At 37.4% G+C, this 18,112-nt stretch overlaps 3 protein-coding genes across 3 annotated transcripts; 2 read left to right on the top strand and 1 right to left on the bottom strand.

The window, feature by feature from the left end:
- Positions 1-891: 891 nt before the first annotated feature.
- On the bottom strand, positions 892-2,620 carry LOC101296311 (cyclin-P3-1-like). Its single transcript, XM_004304950.1, has 2 exons — positions 2,241-2,620; positions 892-1,198 (listed from the first exon to the last, which is right to left on the bottom strand). The coding sequence occupies exons 1-2, from the start codon at positions 2,618-2,620 to the stop codon at positions 892-894; spliced, it is 687 nt and encodes a 228-aa protein (XP_004304998.1).
- Positions 2,621-4,248: 1,628 nt separating this feature from the next.
- LOC101296024 (putative UDP-glucuronate:xylan alpha-glucuronosyltransferase 4-like) lies at positions 4,249-6,914 on the top strand. The gene is made up of 2 exons (XM_004304949.1): positions 4,249-5,038; positions 6,022-6,914. Exons 1-2 carry the CDS (start codon positions 4,249-4,251, stop codon positions 6,912-6,914), a joined length of 1,683 nt encoding a protein of 560 aa, XP_004304997.1.
- A 783-nt stretch (positions 6,915-7,697) lies between these two features.
- On the top strand, positions 7,698-13,330 carry LOC101297162 (mitogen-activated protein kinase kinase kinase ANP1-like). The gene is made up of 16 exons (XM_004302383.1): positions 7,698-7,973; positions 8,381-8,416; positions 9,134-9,199; positions 9,281-9,391; positions 9,467-9,547; positions 9,650-9,727; positions 9,847-9,929; positions 10,514-10,595; positions 10,677-10,777; positions 10,985-11,023; positions 11,284-11,349; positions 11,448-11,652; positions 11,731-11,967; positions 12,195-12,532; positions 12,629-12,696; positions 12,992-13,330. The coding sequence occupies exons 1-16, from the start codon at positions 7,698-7,700 to the stop codon at positions 13,090-13,092; spliced, it is 1,968 nt and encodes a 655-aa protein (XP_004302431.1). The 3' UTR covers positions 13,093-13,330.
- The last annotated feature ends 4,782 nt before the right edge of the window (positions 13,331-18,112 follow it).

The following is an 18,112-nucleotide window of genomic DNA, read 5'->3' as shown; positions in this document are numbered from 1 at the left end:
TAATCTACAAACGACAAGCCGAATTAGAGATACAAATTTACCGACCACCTTTATATATATTTGTCCATCAAAGTGTCAACTCTTTTAATTTATTGACACTTATTTCTTCAAATGGTTTAAGTTTGAAACTGTTTCGAGAAGAAGATGGACATGATTGGTTCTAGTTGAAGCTTGGTGCCTAAGAATAATAATAAAGCAATAACAATATCATTCTACAATTCGACATGCATGTATTGCTGAATGAGCAAGATATATACTTGTTGTTGCACACACATTTCTAAACAGTTGAGGAATAAGCCTTTTCGCTTTATGGAACACGTACGATAGCTTGGAATCAGAACAAAAAAAACAATATTTTGTGCACGTACGTCCTCATGTTCCATTAAGTTTGTAGCAAACATGGATCACGCTGGCGATTAAGAAATCTCATGTCTTGGATGAATAATTGCTTAGACAATTGTATGAGATGATGGTTTCACATACAAGAAATTAAGGGCTTAGGCTATATATATGATATATAGTAATAGAATGTAATAATCAGACAGCTCAATTGTATGTAATAATCAGACAGTTCAAACTGTCTGATGATTTAACATTTTGTTAATCTAATTCTTCTTTAACCCTTAATTCAACGGTGTTCTCAATGTATTGGACGATTATGATTTTCTTCAATTGTAGTAGAGACAATTCATCCACATTATTAGAATGCCAAACTACAGGAAGGCATTGGAGGCCACCAAGAAAAGATGTAACTCGATCTCATGTTGTCATATGCTGATATGCATAATTAAAAGAAGTTACCCTGACATTAAACCTTTAATTTTATTGATGATTCAATAATATTGTATATTATTGTATATTAATTGTAAGCACTATAATCTTTTTTTTTTATTAGGTTAACCATGAAAATACACAAGCCTTGTCCTTCTGATACTTCACTAGTACTGTTTGTTTGCTTCGACTATGGCGCGTTAATGTTGCTTCGATTATGGTCCAATCATCTTTCAAGGTCTGAACCTTTCTGAAGTGCCCAGTTTGGTGCCCTCCCACATCTTCAAGTTGCTGACAATACTTCTCAAACATCTCTGTGGTGACATGGAGTTTGAAATCCAAACTCAACAAGAATGTCATCTCTAGGTTGTTCATCTCTCCAATGCTCACTCCTCCCACTTTGGCATAGTAGCCATTGCTATAACAACTATAATCACATACATAGAATATGATTCACAATACAAATGAACAAACTAGTGCATGAATATATACAACATATATATATACAGGGTCATTCCATTAAGGGATTCCTTATTTGACACTTATATGAGGGTCTTTTCATTTTATATGTCTATATAAGTAGATTAATTATGGAAATTTTCAGCCAAAATGATGATTGTTAAGGTCTCGAACTAGCTTAAAGCAATGAACGGATCAAATCTGCCAAACCTGGACCGTTCATGCTTATAATCTTAAATTGCAGTATTGAGTACCTTAATGATCACCATTTTGGCTGAAATTTTGTAGAATTGATCTACATATTAAGACCTAAAAGCTAAACGATTAAGATAAAAAAATGTGATAAAAAAGTTTGTCAAATGCTCAATCCCTCATATAAGTCACAATAAGGGATCCTTAGTGGAATGGCTCTGTATATATATATATACACAAATTTTCTCAGGTGCGGATGTCTGCATTTATTTTTATGGTGCGAATTTTCACTTTACACTCATTTTTCAATCGAATTTTCACATCTCCACTATCTAGTCTTTAAATACTAATGTATAGATCATTTCTGTAAAATTTTAGCCAATTTGGTTATCATGAAGACACTCAAACTCAATTAAACCAATAGATAAACATAATTCTGTTGAACTTGAACCGTTCATGTTTATAACAGAAAAACGCGCGCAGTTTTGAGTGCCTTAATGATAACCAAATTAACTGAAATTTTGCAGAGATGATATATACATTAGTATCTAAATACTACACGGTAGAGATGTGAAAATTCGATTTAAAAGTGAGTGTAAAGTGGAAATCCGCATCATAAGAATAAATGCGGACGTCCACACACACACATACTTACTTGGTCATGTGGATTTTGAGATTCACCATGAGAAACATAAAAATAACGCACACAAAATGAGCATGAACCTACAGCTAGTACTTGATCTTTATTGTTGAAACCTGATGGCTCAGAATCATATAACAAGCAACGAACTATAGTATATAGGCTGAGAGGCACTTACTCAACATCCATAAATTTTGCAGCAACTAGAATGCTGGTGATTAAAAGCCGGTGAACGTTGAGAGAAGTGAGACAAGTCCCCGTACGTTGCAGAAATCTTTCCATGTATATGTATGCAACAACAAAGCAAGAATTGCTGCAGCTTGAGTACTTGAAGATGCGCTCTATGTACTTTGTAATGCTTAAGGCAGGAGCTTCTGATGCATGGAACATTGTAACGACGTCCTTCATCTTTGATGCCCTTACTAATTTCTCATTCTTTTGAACTGATCTCTCCAGAATTGAAGAGAGGACTGATAAAACTCGCGGTTTTTCTGTAAGCAGTCCTTCTCCATATTTCTCTAACTCCAAAGATGAGAAAGAACCCGAGATTACAGCCATCCTATCCAGTGCCCCAGGTCCCGATTTAAATCAAGCTGCAAAACAAAAAAGAACCAATTGGAAAGTTAACTGGAATGCAACAGATATATTCTTACAGACCAATCTTGTTTTTGCTGCATTGCTAGCTAGCTTTAGTTCAGACAGATATATATACTTTGTCCGAAAGGTTGGTAAAGTATAAATGTAATTCTATAGAATGAAATAATAAGAGAATAAAGTGGCCCTAACAATAATATGAAGAAACTGAATATTCTTTTTTCATTCTAGAGATCAGATGTGACAGAGAAATATGCTCTTGTGTATGTTATATCAATCTAGCGTATTTATTCTTCAGATAATTGGAGGGTACAAAATTAAGAATAAGAAGAAGAATAAAATACCTTGCCTTTATATCTTCTATCTGGGATTTATGATTTATGGTGATTTGAAGAGGGATTTTGGAGTTGTTCTTCCATTATATATATACATCACAAGTGATTTCCTAGAGTTAACTAAGGGAGGTACAAATATATAAGAATATTAGGCCAGTATCGATCTCAACGTATCTTTGTTACTGGTTGGTATATGTCATTGAATCTTGGTATATGAGTTGGATGCCGTTCTATTCCAAATTAACATGTCATTTATGCATGTGGCAGCGTTTTGAAATGTTGTAGATATCCACCATAATATCTCATTCGCCAAAATTGAAACTATATATCCACCTGGTTAATGTAGTAGTTTAAATATTACAAGTAACCTAGCTACAAGGTATTATTCCTTTTGCTATTTCAAAATTTCACAATTTTCCAAAGAAAAAAAACAGGTTTAGATTTCACACTTTCATCAGTTTTTCCAATATGAGGGGAATGAACTCGCTGCGACTACATATCATAAGTCGAGCATGTTCGAGTAGTGAAGTTAGCATCGGTGGAGAATTTGTTTCTAAAGCAAAACTTCATTAACATGGGAAATCAATAATGAATGAAAATGGCAAGGATATATATGATTTAGAATTAATAGAGATTTAAATTCATAGAGATTCATTTTGACCCGGTAGGAAAAGATTTACAGTGCATCTCATTGCGAAATTCATATCTACAACTTTGTTGTATCAATCATCTACGTACCTTATTGGTACCGGTATTGAATAATGATTTGAACACTTAAATGTTTTCGATCGACTAGGATTTTACTTCAATTTTGCATAACCCTCAAATAAGAGAAACATTATGCAAGATTATCTGCTGTACGTATGATCTAGTGCCCTAATAGAAATCGATCACATAGAATATAAGGCCTACTATATATGTACGCATTAGAGGAAAACTCTAATTCATATTCAAAGTAGAGTATGCAAGTCTCATATACCATTGATACATGATCAAAGTATATGGAATAATCTCACTTGCTCTATCTTTGGGGTTGTAGAAGGGAATGAGGGATACCATATATACGTATCTGGAATCAGATATTCAGATGCATTGTCTTAACTCAAGAATGGCCAACGTATACATGACAGTCATGCAAACCTTCCTATTAAACCCTAACGTACGTTACAATACTTAAATGCCCTTTAAGGCTCCCACTCACTGATGCTCGATCTGTACTCTCTACAAATCACACCAACAAAACCCCCAATATTCCAGATGACCATCCAATGTGGTGATGCTCAGATGGCTTCGAAGCTCTCCTCTCCTTCTTCTTCAAAACCCTTCTATCTCTACGCCTTCATCTTCTCTCTATTCCTTGTACTCCTCGTTTCATCTTTCAGACTCAACGTTATCAACTCCGTCGTCGTTCAACACCAACAGCAGCAAGAACAACAATTCAAGAACCAAACCGATAACGCCGTCAACGTCCTCAAGGCCGTCGCCAAGAAATTGGGTAGGAAAAAGATGAGGGTCGGTTTGGTGAACGTAGACCACGACCGTATTCGACTAATGCAAGGATCAGAAGATATAGACCCGATTCCGGTGAGTTTCGATAGAGTTGGAGGTGATCGGAAGTGGGAGGATTTTTTCCCAGAATGGATAGACGAAGACGAGAGATGGGAACATCCAAAGTGCCCGGAAATCCCCATGCCTAGGTTTGAGGATTATAATGGCATCGATGTTATACTTGCAAAGGTTCCATGTGGGACTAGTGGTGATGAAAAGCAAGGGATTAGGGATGTGTTTAGGTTACAAGTGAATTTGGTGTTGGCGAATATGGCGGCGAGGCTAGGGTGGAGGGACCCTGATTTCGGTGCTCCTCACCGGACGGTGTACGTTGTGTTCATCGGATCGTGTGATCCCATGGTGGAGATTTTCAGATGTGATGACCTAGTGATGCGTCAAGGGGATTCTAGGGTTTATAAGCCTGAGCTTGGGAGGCTGAAGCAGAAGGTGCTTATGCCTTTTGGGACATGCCAACTTGCCTCTGGTTATGCACGAGCAGGTAATTATCCATACAAATCATAAGATAATCTGCAATTTCTTCCTTTGACATTTTATTTATTTATCTTTTTAAATCCGAAAGAAAGTGAAATTTGAACTTAATATATATATATATATATATATACATACATACAGGCCGGATGAGGAGCGGACGTCCACACCGGTCTTAAAGTGCGGACGTCCGTCCGTTCTCCACCCTCCGGTGCCGGTGACGGTGTGCCTCCACCCCCAGAAGACTCTAGCAGCGTCCCCGACCACTTCCTTCCCCGGCGAGCTTTTCCAATTTTCCGGCGAGATCACCAAAAACTTCAAACAAAGTCGAGCTCGCCAGAAACTAAAAAAAAATGGACTCGCCGGGGAGGGAAAGTGGTCGGGGACGCTGCTGGAGTCTTCTGGGGTGAAGGCGCGCCATCACCAGCGCCGGAGGATGGAGAACGGACGGACATCGGCACTTTAAGCCGAGTGCGGACGTCGGCTTCTGATCCTCTATATATATATAAAATTCTACATTATAACCAAGGTTCGGGCAGGCTTGGTGCCTAAGCCCCGTCAAGGTGGGCTGAATGACCTTGTTTTTAGAACACTAGCTACATATAACCAAAGTTAGACAACTCGTTAGACGCTGCTTGGGCAGAGAGATGACTTGGAGTGCTTAGGCACTGCCTAGACGGTCGGCCGGGATGTTGGGTGACCTTGTTTTAAAATACTTTATAACTGTGAGGTGAAATTGGTTGATATCAATCGGACCATTCGCATTTCCTCAAGTATATGCTATGGAATTTAGTGGGATTTTTGGTCTCTCATTCTTAGGATATCTCTGGTTGAGTGGTTGTGATTTTGAATCAAACCATTTTCACATTTTGCAACTGATCGATCGCGAGTATTTCTTGATATAAATTTTAATGGTTAAAAATCACTTTTCACACTGATCGAATTACACAAATTTTTACCAATTATTAATCAATTAACTTGATCATTTGGCAGGTAAAGAAGCTTGGAGACCAGAGAATTTCGAATACCGGAGATACGCCTATGTAACAATCTTACACTCCTCAGAAGCCTACGTTTGTGGTGCAATAGCTTTGGCTCAAAGCATCAGAAGAACCAACTCCACCAAAGACCTAATCCTCCTCGCAGACAATTCCATCACTCCCACATCCATCGCCGGCCTACAAGCCGCCGGATGGGATGTCAGGCAAATCCAACGAATCCGAAGCGTATTTTCCCTAAAGGGTTCATACAATGAGTGGAACTACAGCAAACTACGTGTATGGCAACTAACTGAGTACTCCAAAGTCATTTTCATCGATGCAGATCTTCTAGTCCTAGAGAACATAGACATTTTCTTCACATACCCACAATTATCTGCTGGGTTGAACCACCAGCACTTCTTCAACTCCGGCTTGATGATTGTAGAGCCATCTCAATGCATGTTCGAATACCTAATGCGAAAAAGCTTCAAAATCAAGCCTTACAATGGTGGTGATCAGGGTTTCCTAAATGAAATCTTTACCTGGTGGCATAGGCTCCCTTGGTGGCTAAATGCACTGAAAACTTTCGAGGGAAAGAGTATCGAAAAACATGTGATGGCTCAGGATCTTTACGCAGTGCATTATTTAGGGTTGAAGCCATGGATGTGTTACAGGGATTATGACTGTAATTGGGATGTAGAGAGTCGTCGAGTGTTCGCGTGTGACTCAGCTCACCGGAGATGGTGGCAAGTCTATGATGCCATGCCGCAGGAGCTGCAACCTTTTTGTGGTTTGACAGAAAAGATGGATAAGAGTTTGAAGACATGGAGAGCTAGAGCAGCTAATGCTAGTTATGTTGATGGTCATTGGAAAATTGAGATTAAAGACCCTCGACAGCACCATTAGAATTGATTAGGGTTAATAAATTTGATGTTGCCCGAACTACTTCGATACAGCTTCATATATATAGCTTCACTGCTTCAGTGTATGTACTGTACAAACAAAATGTTGGTTTTTTTACTTTTTTTTTTCCATGGGAAAATTTGTGAGATTTTGATTATAGTCAATTAGAAATTGTTCTCTTCTGTGTCTGAATTGGCTTAACTTCTAGAGGTACACTTGTAGAAGATATCTTCCATTCGATTATATGTACACACAAATGTCTTTGGGCAACATATCTCATATAATCACACTATGTTTTCGGCTTCTGTACTTCTTGGGTTGTTGGGTTTGATTCTTATGAGGGTATATAGAAATTCAAAAATTTTCGGTTTAACAAGCCTCAATCACAAAAGTTACATCAAGATTAAAGCGTGCAAAATACATTATCTTTAAGTTTGATGTGGATTTCGCATAACTTCAATATATATGATGATATGAGTGCTTTTATCATTCTTATATTTTATTTGTAAAATTAAATTAAACAGCGAGAGAATAAAAGATAAACCGCTTTTGTATGTAATCTCTAATTGTTGAATCCAAATAATAATATTTTCACACCACCATCATAGCCATAATGTGAAAAGGTCGCACCAAAAACAAGAAAACACTATAATTTCCATTTCCTCGAATCATTTTTCTATTTTAATTTCGTGATCGCTATTTTCAAAAAATAAACTCAGCCCACCTTTTTCCCTCCTCTCCCTCAAATCCTTCTTCTTCTCACTCTCAAAATCTCAGACCACCGCAATGCAAGACATCTTCGGATCAGTCCGCCGATCACTCGTGTTCCGGCCACCGGACACCGACGACTCCCCGGTAACCCTAGTCGACAAGATCACCGCCTCCCTTCGGAAATCCCGAGTCTTCTCCAAACCCTCCCCGCCGCCGCCGTCCTCCTCCGTCCCTAAAGAGACCGCGCCTCCGATCCGATGGCGCAAAGGCGAGTTGATCGGCTGCGGCGCCTTCGGCCGCGTCTACATGGGCATGAATCTCGGCTCCGGCGAGCTTCTGGCCGTTAAGCAGGTCCGGTTTCCAATTCAAGCTCTTTTAATTTCGAATTGGAGTTGATTTTGCTTAGTTTTGGTTTTGAAGCGTGTTATAGAGCGATTTGGATTGCTGCTGTTTCTAATTTCATCTTAGTTTTGGCTTATAGTTAGGTTTCGATTTGCTTATTGCTTGATTTTGATTCTGGAGTGTTCCTGTATTAGTTTTCGATATTGTTTGAAACTTCGGCTTATCGAAATTTGCCCCAACTTTGGTTTAGAAGTTCATTTCCTTGTTGATTTTCGTCGATTTTGGTAATTCAATTGTACTGAAGAGTTAATTCTATATGATTTATGTCCTGGAGTTGAATTCAGAAGATGAGAGCTAGTTCAGTAAGGGACTTGGTTCAGTATGTAATGTTGATATGTTTCTTGCTTCTTTTACAGGTTCTTATCGCAGTGAACAGCAAGGAGAAAGCTCAGGTGTGACATCTGTTCTTGTTTACTATACAACTTAAAATTTAGAGTGATATGTAGTTTACTATGAGGGTTGGTGATACTGAGGATCAACATTGACTCTCCATCCACATTTCCCTTTGTTTAAACCACACACATTCTAGAGCACCGTACGTTAGCTTTCAAATTGGTATTTTCAGTAAAATTAAGAGTTCACAGGATTGGGTGTCTTGTGTGCCATCGAGGTGTGATAGGGTTAGTTTGGCTCTATGTGGGTGAGGTCCAATAGGAAGTGATTGCGAGTGGAAATGTATCCTATATGGCAGGTCCCTGTGTAATGAATTTGAGGTGCATGTTGTGTATGAGAACTGTTTTTGTGAATATGATTTTGCTCCATGTTGTGATATCCTTATTCCTTGTTTGATAATGCCATTTGTTATTTGTGCTGATTGTGAGTATCAATACGTGTCTGGGTTACAGATTCAACATCTTATATTTCGTGTCTGTTTGGTCCTATTTGCAACATAAGAACAGTAACTTACGCACTTAAAATTCAGTAAGTGAGCAACGCTTGCTTTCTATAATCACATGTTGAGTAATATGGGATATTAGTCTAATTTCTCAACCACAAAGTTTATTTTCATTAGGCGTCTGAAACTCTGACTATTTTACAAATATGACAATTATGATCTTATTAATTATAGATGGTATTCGGCTGATTAATGGTTTTAATGCTATAAGTAGGCTCACATCAAGGAGCTTGAGGAAGAAGTGAAGCTTCTGAAGAATCTATCTCATCCAAACATTGTTGTGAGTAGGACCATCTTCTATCTATTTCACCTCTTGAGTTATCATTTTTCTGAATTTGTTCTTCCTTTTGGTTTCTCTTAGAGATATTTGGGTACAGTGAGGGAGGAGGAAACCTTGAACATTCTGTTGGAGTTTGTCCCTGGTGGATCTATATCATCACTTTTGGGAAAATTTGGATCTTTCCCTGAGGCTGTAAGTTCTTGCATATCAAATTTGTGTTTTGCCAGTATGTTGAATGCTAAACTTATACAAATTCCTTTGAGCCAGGTAATGAGAACATACACCAAGCAGTTGTTGTTGGGATTAGAATATTTACACAAAAATGGAATAATGCACAGGGACATTAAGGTGCTTCCCCTTTGCTGCTAGTCATATGAATGTATAAGATGGTCCTTACCTCTTCCCGATCCTTTTCCTGCAATTGGCTAATATATATTGTATAACCTTCAGGGAGCAAATATCCTTGTTGATAACAAAGGATGCATTAAGCTTGCAGATTTTGGTGCATCCAAACAGGTGGTGGAGCTGGTACGTACATTTCTTATCATTTCTACTAGATGTGTGTTTTGCTATGTTTGATTGATTATCTATAGTAGAGAGTACTTGTATGATGACTGTCCTATAATTAAGAGGTTGCATTATTGTAGGCAACAATTTCTGGTGCTAAGTCTATGAAGGGTACGCCATACTGGATGGCTCCTGAAGTTATTCGTCAGACTGGTCATAGCTTGTAAGCACATTTATTATTACTGTGCTATCTACTTCTTTTCAGGCATTCTATTTGATCATAATACGCCATTTCTCTATTATTTTGTGAAACCAGTGAGAGTTTATTGATCGAAAGTAGACTGAATTATGAAGGGAAAGTAAGACATTTTCTCCAACAGAAGTAAAAATTGAAAAATAATAGAAGATAGGTACTGCAATCAAAGTCACATTCGGGAACTCCTGACTTGATAAGATCTGTTGTTTATAAACTATACTTCCTAGGCCACTGGCTTTTGGCTATCCTCTATGTTGGAAGATCTTGGATTGTATTTATCTATTTCTGCGGTAGATGGAGAATTTGATCACTGAATTCTAGCCTATCTCTGAAAATAATAGAATGTTTGCCTGATAAATATTTAGATGAGCAAATTTAGGGATGTCACCGAATAGACCTTTCTTGGTCTTTATTGGATGGAGATGCACCTAAATATCTTCTTAGTGGTATGCCTGATCCTCCGATGATAGTGATGATCACAATTTTGCATCATGCATTCTATTATTCTTGGATAAGATACAAATACTGATATATGAGAATACTTCTTTTAGCTCTGCTGATATATGGAGTGTTGGATGTACTGTGATCGAGATGGCCACCGGAAAGCCTCCTTGGAGCGAAAAGTACCAAGAGGTCATTTTCCTCCTAAATTTTTAAATGCTTTAAAGAAATTTCTCTCTCCTGCGTGTTGCAACTGATGACATGTTTCTGTAGGTTGCTGCTCTCTTCCATATAGGGACAACAAAGTCTCATCCACCAATCCCTGAGCACATTTCCTTTGAGGCGAAAGACTTTTTGTTAAAATGTCTGCACAAGTATGCCACTTCTTGTCTTCTCTAAACTATATTAATTTGAATTTAAAATTTCCTTGATAAGTGTTGCATGGATTCTTTCTCATCTATTTTCTGAATGTTCAGAAGTCTGGAGTTTGTCTAACTTTATGTACTTACGTCTTAGATTGAGATAGAGATGGCTTTATACATTTATAGTTCTGATTTGTGTTAAACTTCGTCCCATGTCAGGGAGCCAAATTTGAGGCCGACGGCATCTGAGTTGCTTCAGGTAATTTAAGTCTCCACTGGTGTCGAAAGTTATTTTTTTTTCTTTCTGTAATATATGTTGTTAATCGTCTCAAGTCAAACCTTATATCATATCATGTTCTTACATTTCTACTTTTCCTATCACATGCAGCATCCATTTGTGACTGGGCAACCCATGGAATTTCATACTGTTTTGCGTCCTTCTATCATGGTTGGTATGCGTGAATTTAATTACATAATTTTGTGGTTACTCCACCATTTAAAGATTTCAGTTGACACTTAATTTACTACCATCAGGAAGATTCTGAGATCCCTTCTCCATCATATTCTTCAAACCTACAGACCTTGTAAGTATTATATTTGATGTATCTTTAAACCTGTAAGATTAGACAAAATTTGTGTGATTCTTTTACAGGCTTTTGATGTGGTAGTCATTTTGTTGCAGTGAGATGTCGACATGCCGAGATTCATCTGATATGTGTACTATGGATAGTTTGCACTGCTCAACCATACATCCTGACAGGGTGTTGGAAAGTACACACATTTGGAGAAGAGACAGTGATGATGACATGTGTCAGATTGATGACAAAGATGATGTTATGGTCGGTGAAGTAAACCTCAATTCTTTCTATATGCCCGACGACCTTAAGGTAATCACTTTAATGCCTTCGTGTTTCAGTGATTTCATAAGCTCAGCTAATCATTTGTATGCAATTCTCTTACCTCAGAGCTTTAACCCCATGTGCGAGCCCACTGATGATATGAGGTGCCAATTTCACCGAAGTTCAGAAACCGAACAAAATGTCAGGAATCTGGATACTAGCCACCAAATTGATATCCATGCTGGCTGTTCTGGAACAATTGGTGCGGATGAAAAAGATTTTTCATTTCCTTGTGGTCGATCTCTTTCGGAGGATGATGATGAGCTTACTGAATCGAAAATTACTGCGTTCTTGGATGAAAAGGTACTACTTTGGTTAGAGTTGACTTTGTCGGTATTTGAGGTCATGGATATGTGTATATAGTGAAATTTTAATTATTATTGACTTTCTGGGAGAGTTAAAAGGTACTATATTTACCTTTTTCATGTGTACCAACATTATGATGGCAGGCTAAAATGAAGGGTTTATGAAATTTGTTTACTTTCTGATGCATTTGATTTTCTGAACTGCCCTTATGATCAAAACTGTAGGCTCTGGAACTGAAGAAACTGCAAACACCTCTTTACGAAGAGTTTTACAACAGCATGAATGTAGTGGGTTCTCCAAGTTTTGTGGATAGCTCACCTGATGAAACTACTTCGAAGTACTTGAAATTACCTCCCAAAAGCAGATCACCCATACGTAGTCCAATTGGCACTCCATCTGCAGTAGCTGATGCACTTGGTACTGTAAGCCCTGGGAGTAGTGGTAGGCGCGTATCAAATATTGGTAATGCGAGCAATCAAAACTTAAAGGACATGTCATCACCTCCTCACACTGATCGGAAAGGGTTTGGAGTTGATGCTCAGCAAGAGCCAGGCAGCCCAAGGTTAGTTCATGACCCTAGTTAGTGTAGGTTGGTTGTCTTTTCTTCATCCTTTTCTTTCACCTTTTTCAATTATCTGATATATTATACCACTCACAGTATGAGCTTCTCTGAGATACAAAGGAAGTGGAAAGAAGAGCTTGATCAGGAGCTAGAGAGAAAGCGAGGTGGGTTCTTTTTTTTTAAATTTTTAAATTTTTTATTTTTTTTCTAATTTGTGGTTTGAAATTGCAACTATAAGGAGTTCTTGTAGCAACCTGTTTCTTTGATGTGCCTATGAATCAATAAATCTCGATAATGTAATACAGCAGGTCAATAGTATTTTTTCTGTGAAGTAGCAGGTCCAAAGTTTAGTAAACAATCTAAGGTTCTAAGTGCACAGAGCACACACACATGTAGATGAACAAATCCTTCTATAAGCAGTTTAAGTTGTATGGATGATTGTGAAAACTGTTTTTGCAGAGATGATGCGTCAAGCAGGTGTAGGGAAAACATCATCGCCAAAAGATCGAGCTCTAAATAAGCAGAGAGAGCGGACAAGGTTTGCATCTCCAGGCAAATGATCTAATTGTCCTGGAGAAATAGTTGTATTTTTCCATCGGGAGTTCATCAGAAATGGACTTTTTGGTGAAATCGGTAAATATCTCCCTGGTGCTCGGGTTTGCTAGCTCCACTTGGAAACTGCAGCGCTGCAACATCTCATGCATTCTATTCAATTTCTCATTGTGCAACCTATGATTGTGTCATTGTATGTTCGTTCTAACAAAGGCCAAAGCTAGTGTAAGCAGGCTTGTATAAAGCATTTTCTTCGGGATTGGTGGTGGTTTCTAATGTGTGGGGTATTAACTGTATTATACATGGTTTTGTTGGTCTTCTTTTTTCGGGTCTTGGACGAGTTCTTGGTATCCAGTCCATAGAAATTGTACTATCAATGTATTAAGCTTGATCAGTCTTATGGCACAGTATTGTATAAATCTTATGCCACTTTTGATGATTACAGAAAATAGTTTTGATTCTTGTGACTTGCGAGTAGTTGATTCCAGAGTACTTTTTCATGTTCATAAATTTTCGATCAACAACCTGAACATTATGATGCATCTTCAGGAAATGTTTGTTAGCGAAAGAAGACATACCTGAATTGTAAAAATTGCATTCCAAATCTAAGTATACCAATCTAACTGGAGAAGATTATGCATAAGGATTGGAAATTTGTACAAACAAATTCATTCAGATTCAAATTGGTTTTCATGAACAAGCAACTTTACAGACTTTTACTCATTTGTGAGAACTCACACTACGAATTCAAATCCTAATATCTAATTCGTTAACTTCTGCTTCTTTGCTTTGCTCAACCTCTCTTGTTTGGCTTCTTGCTCAAGCCTTAGAGCTTCTATTGCATCTTCCTCACTCGCGATCCTTGCACTCCTATTCTCTTCTCTCAAGATCTCATTAAAGCCAGACACCATAGCACGATCATCGCCGTCAGCACCATAATCCCTGTATCGCCTCTTTCCTCTTTTCCCCATTATTTCTTGAATTATTGAAGAAACATCTACATCTTCATCATCCCCCAAATCCTCTTCCACTCGGCGTTTCTTGATCATCTTTCTCTTCAAGCAAGGACCTTCTTTTCTTGGCATCGCTTTTGTGTTACTGACATCTGCTTGTTTAGGGCTCAAGCTTTGCTTTGCAGATGCAGCTTGTGACTTTGTCACCATGTTCTCACGAGGCCGAGACTCCAAACTCTTTGAACCATAATCTTTCGGAACCGATTCTGACTTGGCCGAGTAGACTTTGGATTTGCTATCATTAATGCTCTTCTTGGGTTTCAAAGAAGACACACTCTTCTTTGGGATCCCATTCCCAACAGCTTTAGGAACAGGCTGACTCTTCTTTGTGATCCTATTCCCATCAGCTTTGGGAACAGTCTTCGGTGGTGATGGTTTCGGAATCTTTGGAACTTCTGGAGTCTCTGATAACAAGGAAGAGAAATCACGCGATTCCTTTAACTTCTTAGCTTGCTGAGCCTTCAAACCCACACAGGAATTCGGCTTTGTTGCTTTTGCGGGCATTTGATGACTGTTGTTGTCCATCTTATCCAGAATCTTGATCATCTCCGGCATAAGAGCTTCCCTGTCGTCGATCAGTCTTGGTGCAAGAGAGTACTCCGAGGCGAACAAGGATGTGTTCGTGGCCTCTTTCGTCTCAGCCGAGCAGCTCTTCAGGTTATTAGCCTTTCTGTATCGCTCTTTCAGAATTCGCCGGATTTCAAGAATATCCATGCCACCTGCTTCACCCATCGTCATCGTGGACATATTTCTAATTCGAAAGAAAGAAGGGAAAGGAAATGGTATGAGATTTAGAAAGAAAGGAAGGTTTGGTCTCTATTTATAAGAGATCAAATCCCAACGGGTGAGGGAAATAGATTCGAGTTTCCTAGTCGGTTTAGGCTTTAGTTTCCTAATGGCTGTAGGCATTAGCTTCCTAGTGGCGCCCCACTTCTGACCAACGACATAATATTGCGGATCATTTTATTTCGGTAAACTTTTTAAAATTAAATAAAACAAATTTGATAAAAAGAAATTAAAATAAACAATTTACACAAAAACAAATAGTCTGATCATGTAAACATTGGTAAGGGGAGCTTCTATTTATAGATTCACAATTGGTATTTAGACCTCCATCTTACTTTTAAACCTTGGCTTAATTCATTGATAAGCAACTGAAGCTAGCAGAACCACTATTCCAGTTCGTTGAATGCATTTAACATTTTTTCCACTCATGAAATTGATCAACAACCACATCACAAATTCACAATACATAAAAGGAATTCCGAGGGGCAGTTGATAGTTTGGCAATGTGATTTTGCAAAAACAAACTTAGAGTTGTGCCACGACATGATTAAGAATGCATAACAAATTAACAACCTACGTTGATGTCTAGCCTAGAAAGAGCATGTTATATATATCATATACATCTATATTCAAGCAGGTCGTTGTGGCCAAATCTCTTTAGCAAGGATCTCTTGCTTCATCCCTAGAGGTATCCTCCCCAGTCCTCCATCTCTTCTCATAACCCTCAAGTTGTACCTATTTTACATGTACATCTTTTTCTTTCTTTGTTTTCGTATAATTATATAACTTGGTGTTAGAGACTTTTGCTTAGAGTCCGTTTTCCCTTAGATAAACAAAAAGAGGAGCATCAACAACATTTGACAATTTTTTTTTATCAAACAGAATTCGAGTTTTGAGCAAGATGTGATTGTTAGAATAGTTACAGTTCTATTTATGTAATCATGTCAAAATTTCAGGCTACAAATCATGAAAGACGTCGATCGAGGACGACATTAGGGAATGCTGCTGGTGCTACAATAAGGTCGAAATCTAGGCGGTTGTGTGACCAAAGTCCATCATCTTTGAACAAATCACTTAAGTCCCATGTTTGGTCATCGACAATCTCACTCTTTTTTCTTAAGATTCACCAAACCTCTGAAGCACCGCTCATAAACCTCTGAAGCACCTGCACCAGATAAATGAGACTACGCCAGCCTTCCTTCATAACCAAGACACACCCCAACTGGGCACTTATACCATATGTTGGTGCTCTCAAAGGCCCAACACCAAAGTCGATGTCCCCCACACCATATCTACTGTTTTTATTCATTTCATAAGTTCTTCGTTGGCTTATTTTTCACACTCAGTGAAGTGCTTCAATTCTTTCTCAAGTTTGGAAAATGAATATGCAACGATCTCACTATTGGGGTAATGGCATGGCTTTAATGCCTGGCTCATTCTTTTGACTAGGCAAGTGTGAAGCAGTGCGCAATACCTTCTTTGAGGACATATAGATACATCGGCCGGCTTGTTTCTAAGTGAGTTTGTCAATAGCAAACATTTATTCATTAAGTGAATTTCCGCTTAATAAAGAGAAATTTTATTAACACATCCCTAATTATTATATACACATCTCATTCTTAATACATCACCTATTGATTTTATTATTTTAACATTCTATTATAGATACACATACCCAGCCTTCCTACAATACCCTCACTAAATACACAATCCATTTACTAAATACACATACTTTTCTAGACCTGTTACTCAATTTATTCAAAAAAAGAAAAAGAAAAAAGAGAGGATTATATATATAGCATCATCCCAAGTTCTAGTTTGGTGTCAGTTTGAACAACCTAGCATGCGTGAATAGTAAAATCTAAATTTCAAACTTCAATTTGTACTATCGATAGTAAAACCTTAATAATTTAATATTTGATAAATTAATAACCTTGATTATATAATATTTTTTGCCAATTCCGAAATAAAGCATTAGCAAAATTGTCGTCAATAAATTAACAATCTCGATTAAATAATATTTTTTGCCGGTCCCGACGTTATTAATTTATAGAGGTTTAAATTATAGGACTTGGTATCTTCACATACGTTGTTCTCGTATAGAAGAAGAAAACTCTTAAGCGAGATATTTTATTTCAACAAGTTTTCTTTACTTTTGATATGAATGTCTCTTTTGGTAATTTTATGTACCCACAAAGTCTTATATAATTTGTATAAAAAAAGATATGTGTATCTAGTATTTAAGGATGTGTTAATAAAATTTCTCCTTAATAAAAGATGAAGAATGATAAGTTTTCTTTGGGTTATTTTCCTCCAAAAAAGACTAGTTATAACATTTGAGTTGTTAATCCGAAACTTTCATAATATAAAATTGGTCTCTCAGAATAAAGATGTGCATTGGAAAAAGAATAAGACTGAAATTGTTTATTATATGATTATTCAGTGGATATGTTACAAAATCTTTAAAATATTGTCACGTTTCATTGAAAAACAATTACAAAAACTCTTCTCAATATGCCACTTGGTTAGAGTATTATTAAACATAGACACGTGATAACACTGAAGAATTTGTAACATACCCAGCTTGTAATACTTATTTTCTTTTACGAATCATTTTATTCTGGATTAAGAGGAGAACACTGCTAACCAAGATTGAGAATACCCTATATCGGAGTGAAATAGTTGATAAGCCTAAAATAGACTTATAAATAACCCTGCAATCACAATAAAGTTATCGATGGTAGTATAGAAAAGTAGGGTGTCTCCTGCAGAGGATTGTGACTTAACAATTGCATATATGATTCTGAAAAACTGAACAGACACTAGAAAAAGACACAATTAAAAACTATAGCTAGACTCAACAAAAAATTACGAAATTAAATCTAGAGAAACTAGACACACTGACGAAGACACACACAAAATTTGGGGGGAAATTGTGCAGTTTTACTATGCTAAAAAAATTCAGAAAAACGACGGACAGAATGATCAAAAACAGTAAACTAAATATGGGAATTGTGGTTTTGAAAACCAAATAACGAATACTAGCTAGGAACTACTTCTCACCACTAGACAATGATTACACCTATGATGTGTTTACTAACATGTTCAATTCATTCGGATATCCTTACTCAAGCTAAGCCAATGATGTGTTGAACTTAACCTATCAATCTTTCTTACTTGGTATTGTAGGAGAATGATGTTTTCAACTTAACTTAGCATCTAGAATGGA

The sequence above is a fragment of the Fragaria vesca genome, linkage group LG6 (genome assembly GCF_000184155.1).
Source record: "Fragaria vesca subsp. vesca linkage group LG6, FraVesHawaii_1.0, whole genome shotgun sequence".
NCBI lineage: Eukaryota > Viridiplantae > Streptophyta > Magnoliopsida > Rosales > Rosaceae > Fragaria > Fragaria vesca.
Note: the sequence above shows the minus strand (reverse complement) of the source record. Positions and strands in the feature narration are given on the sequence as shown.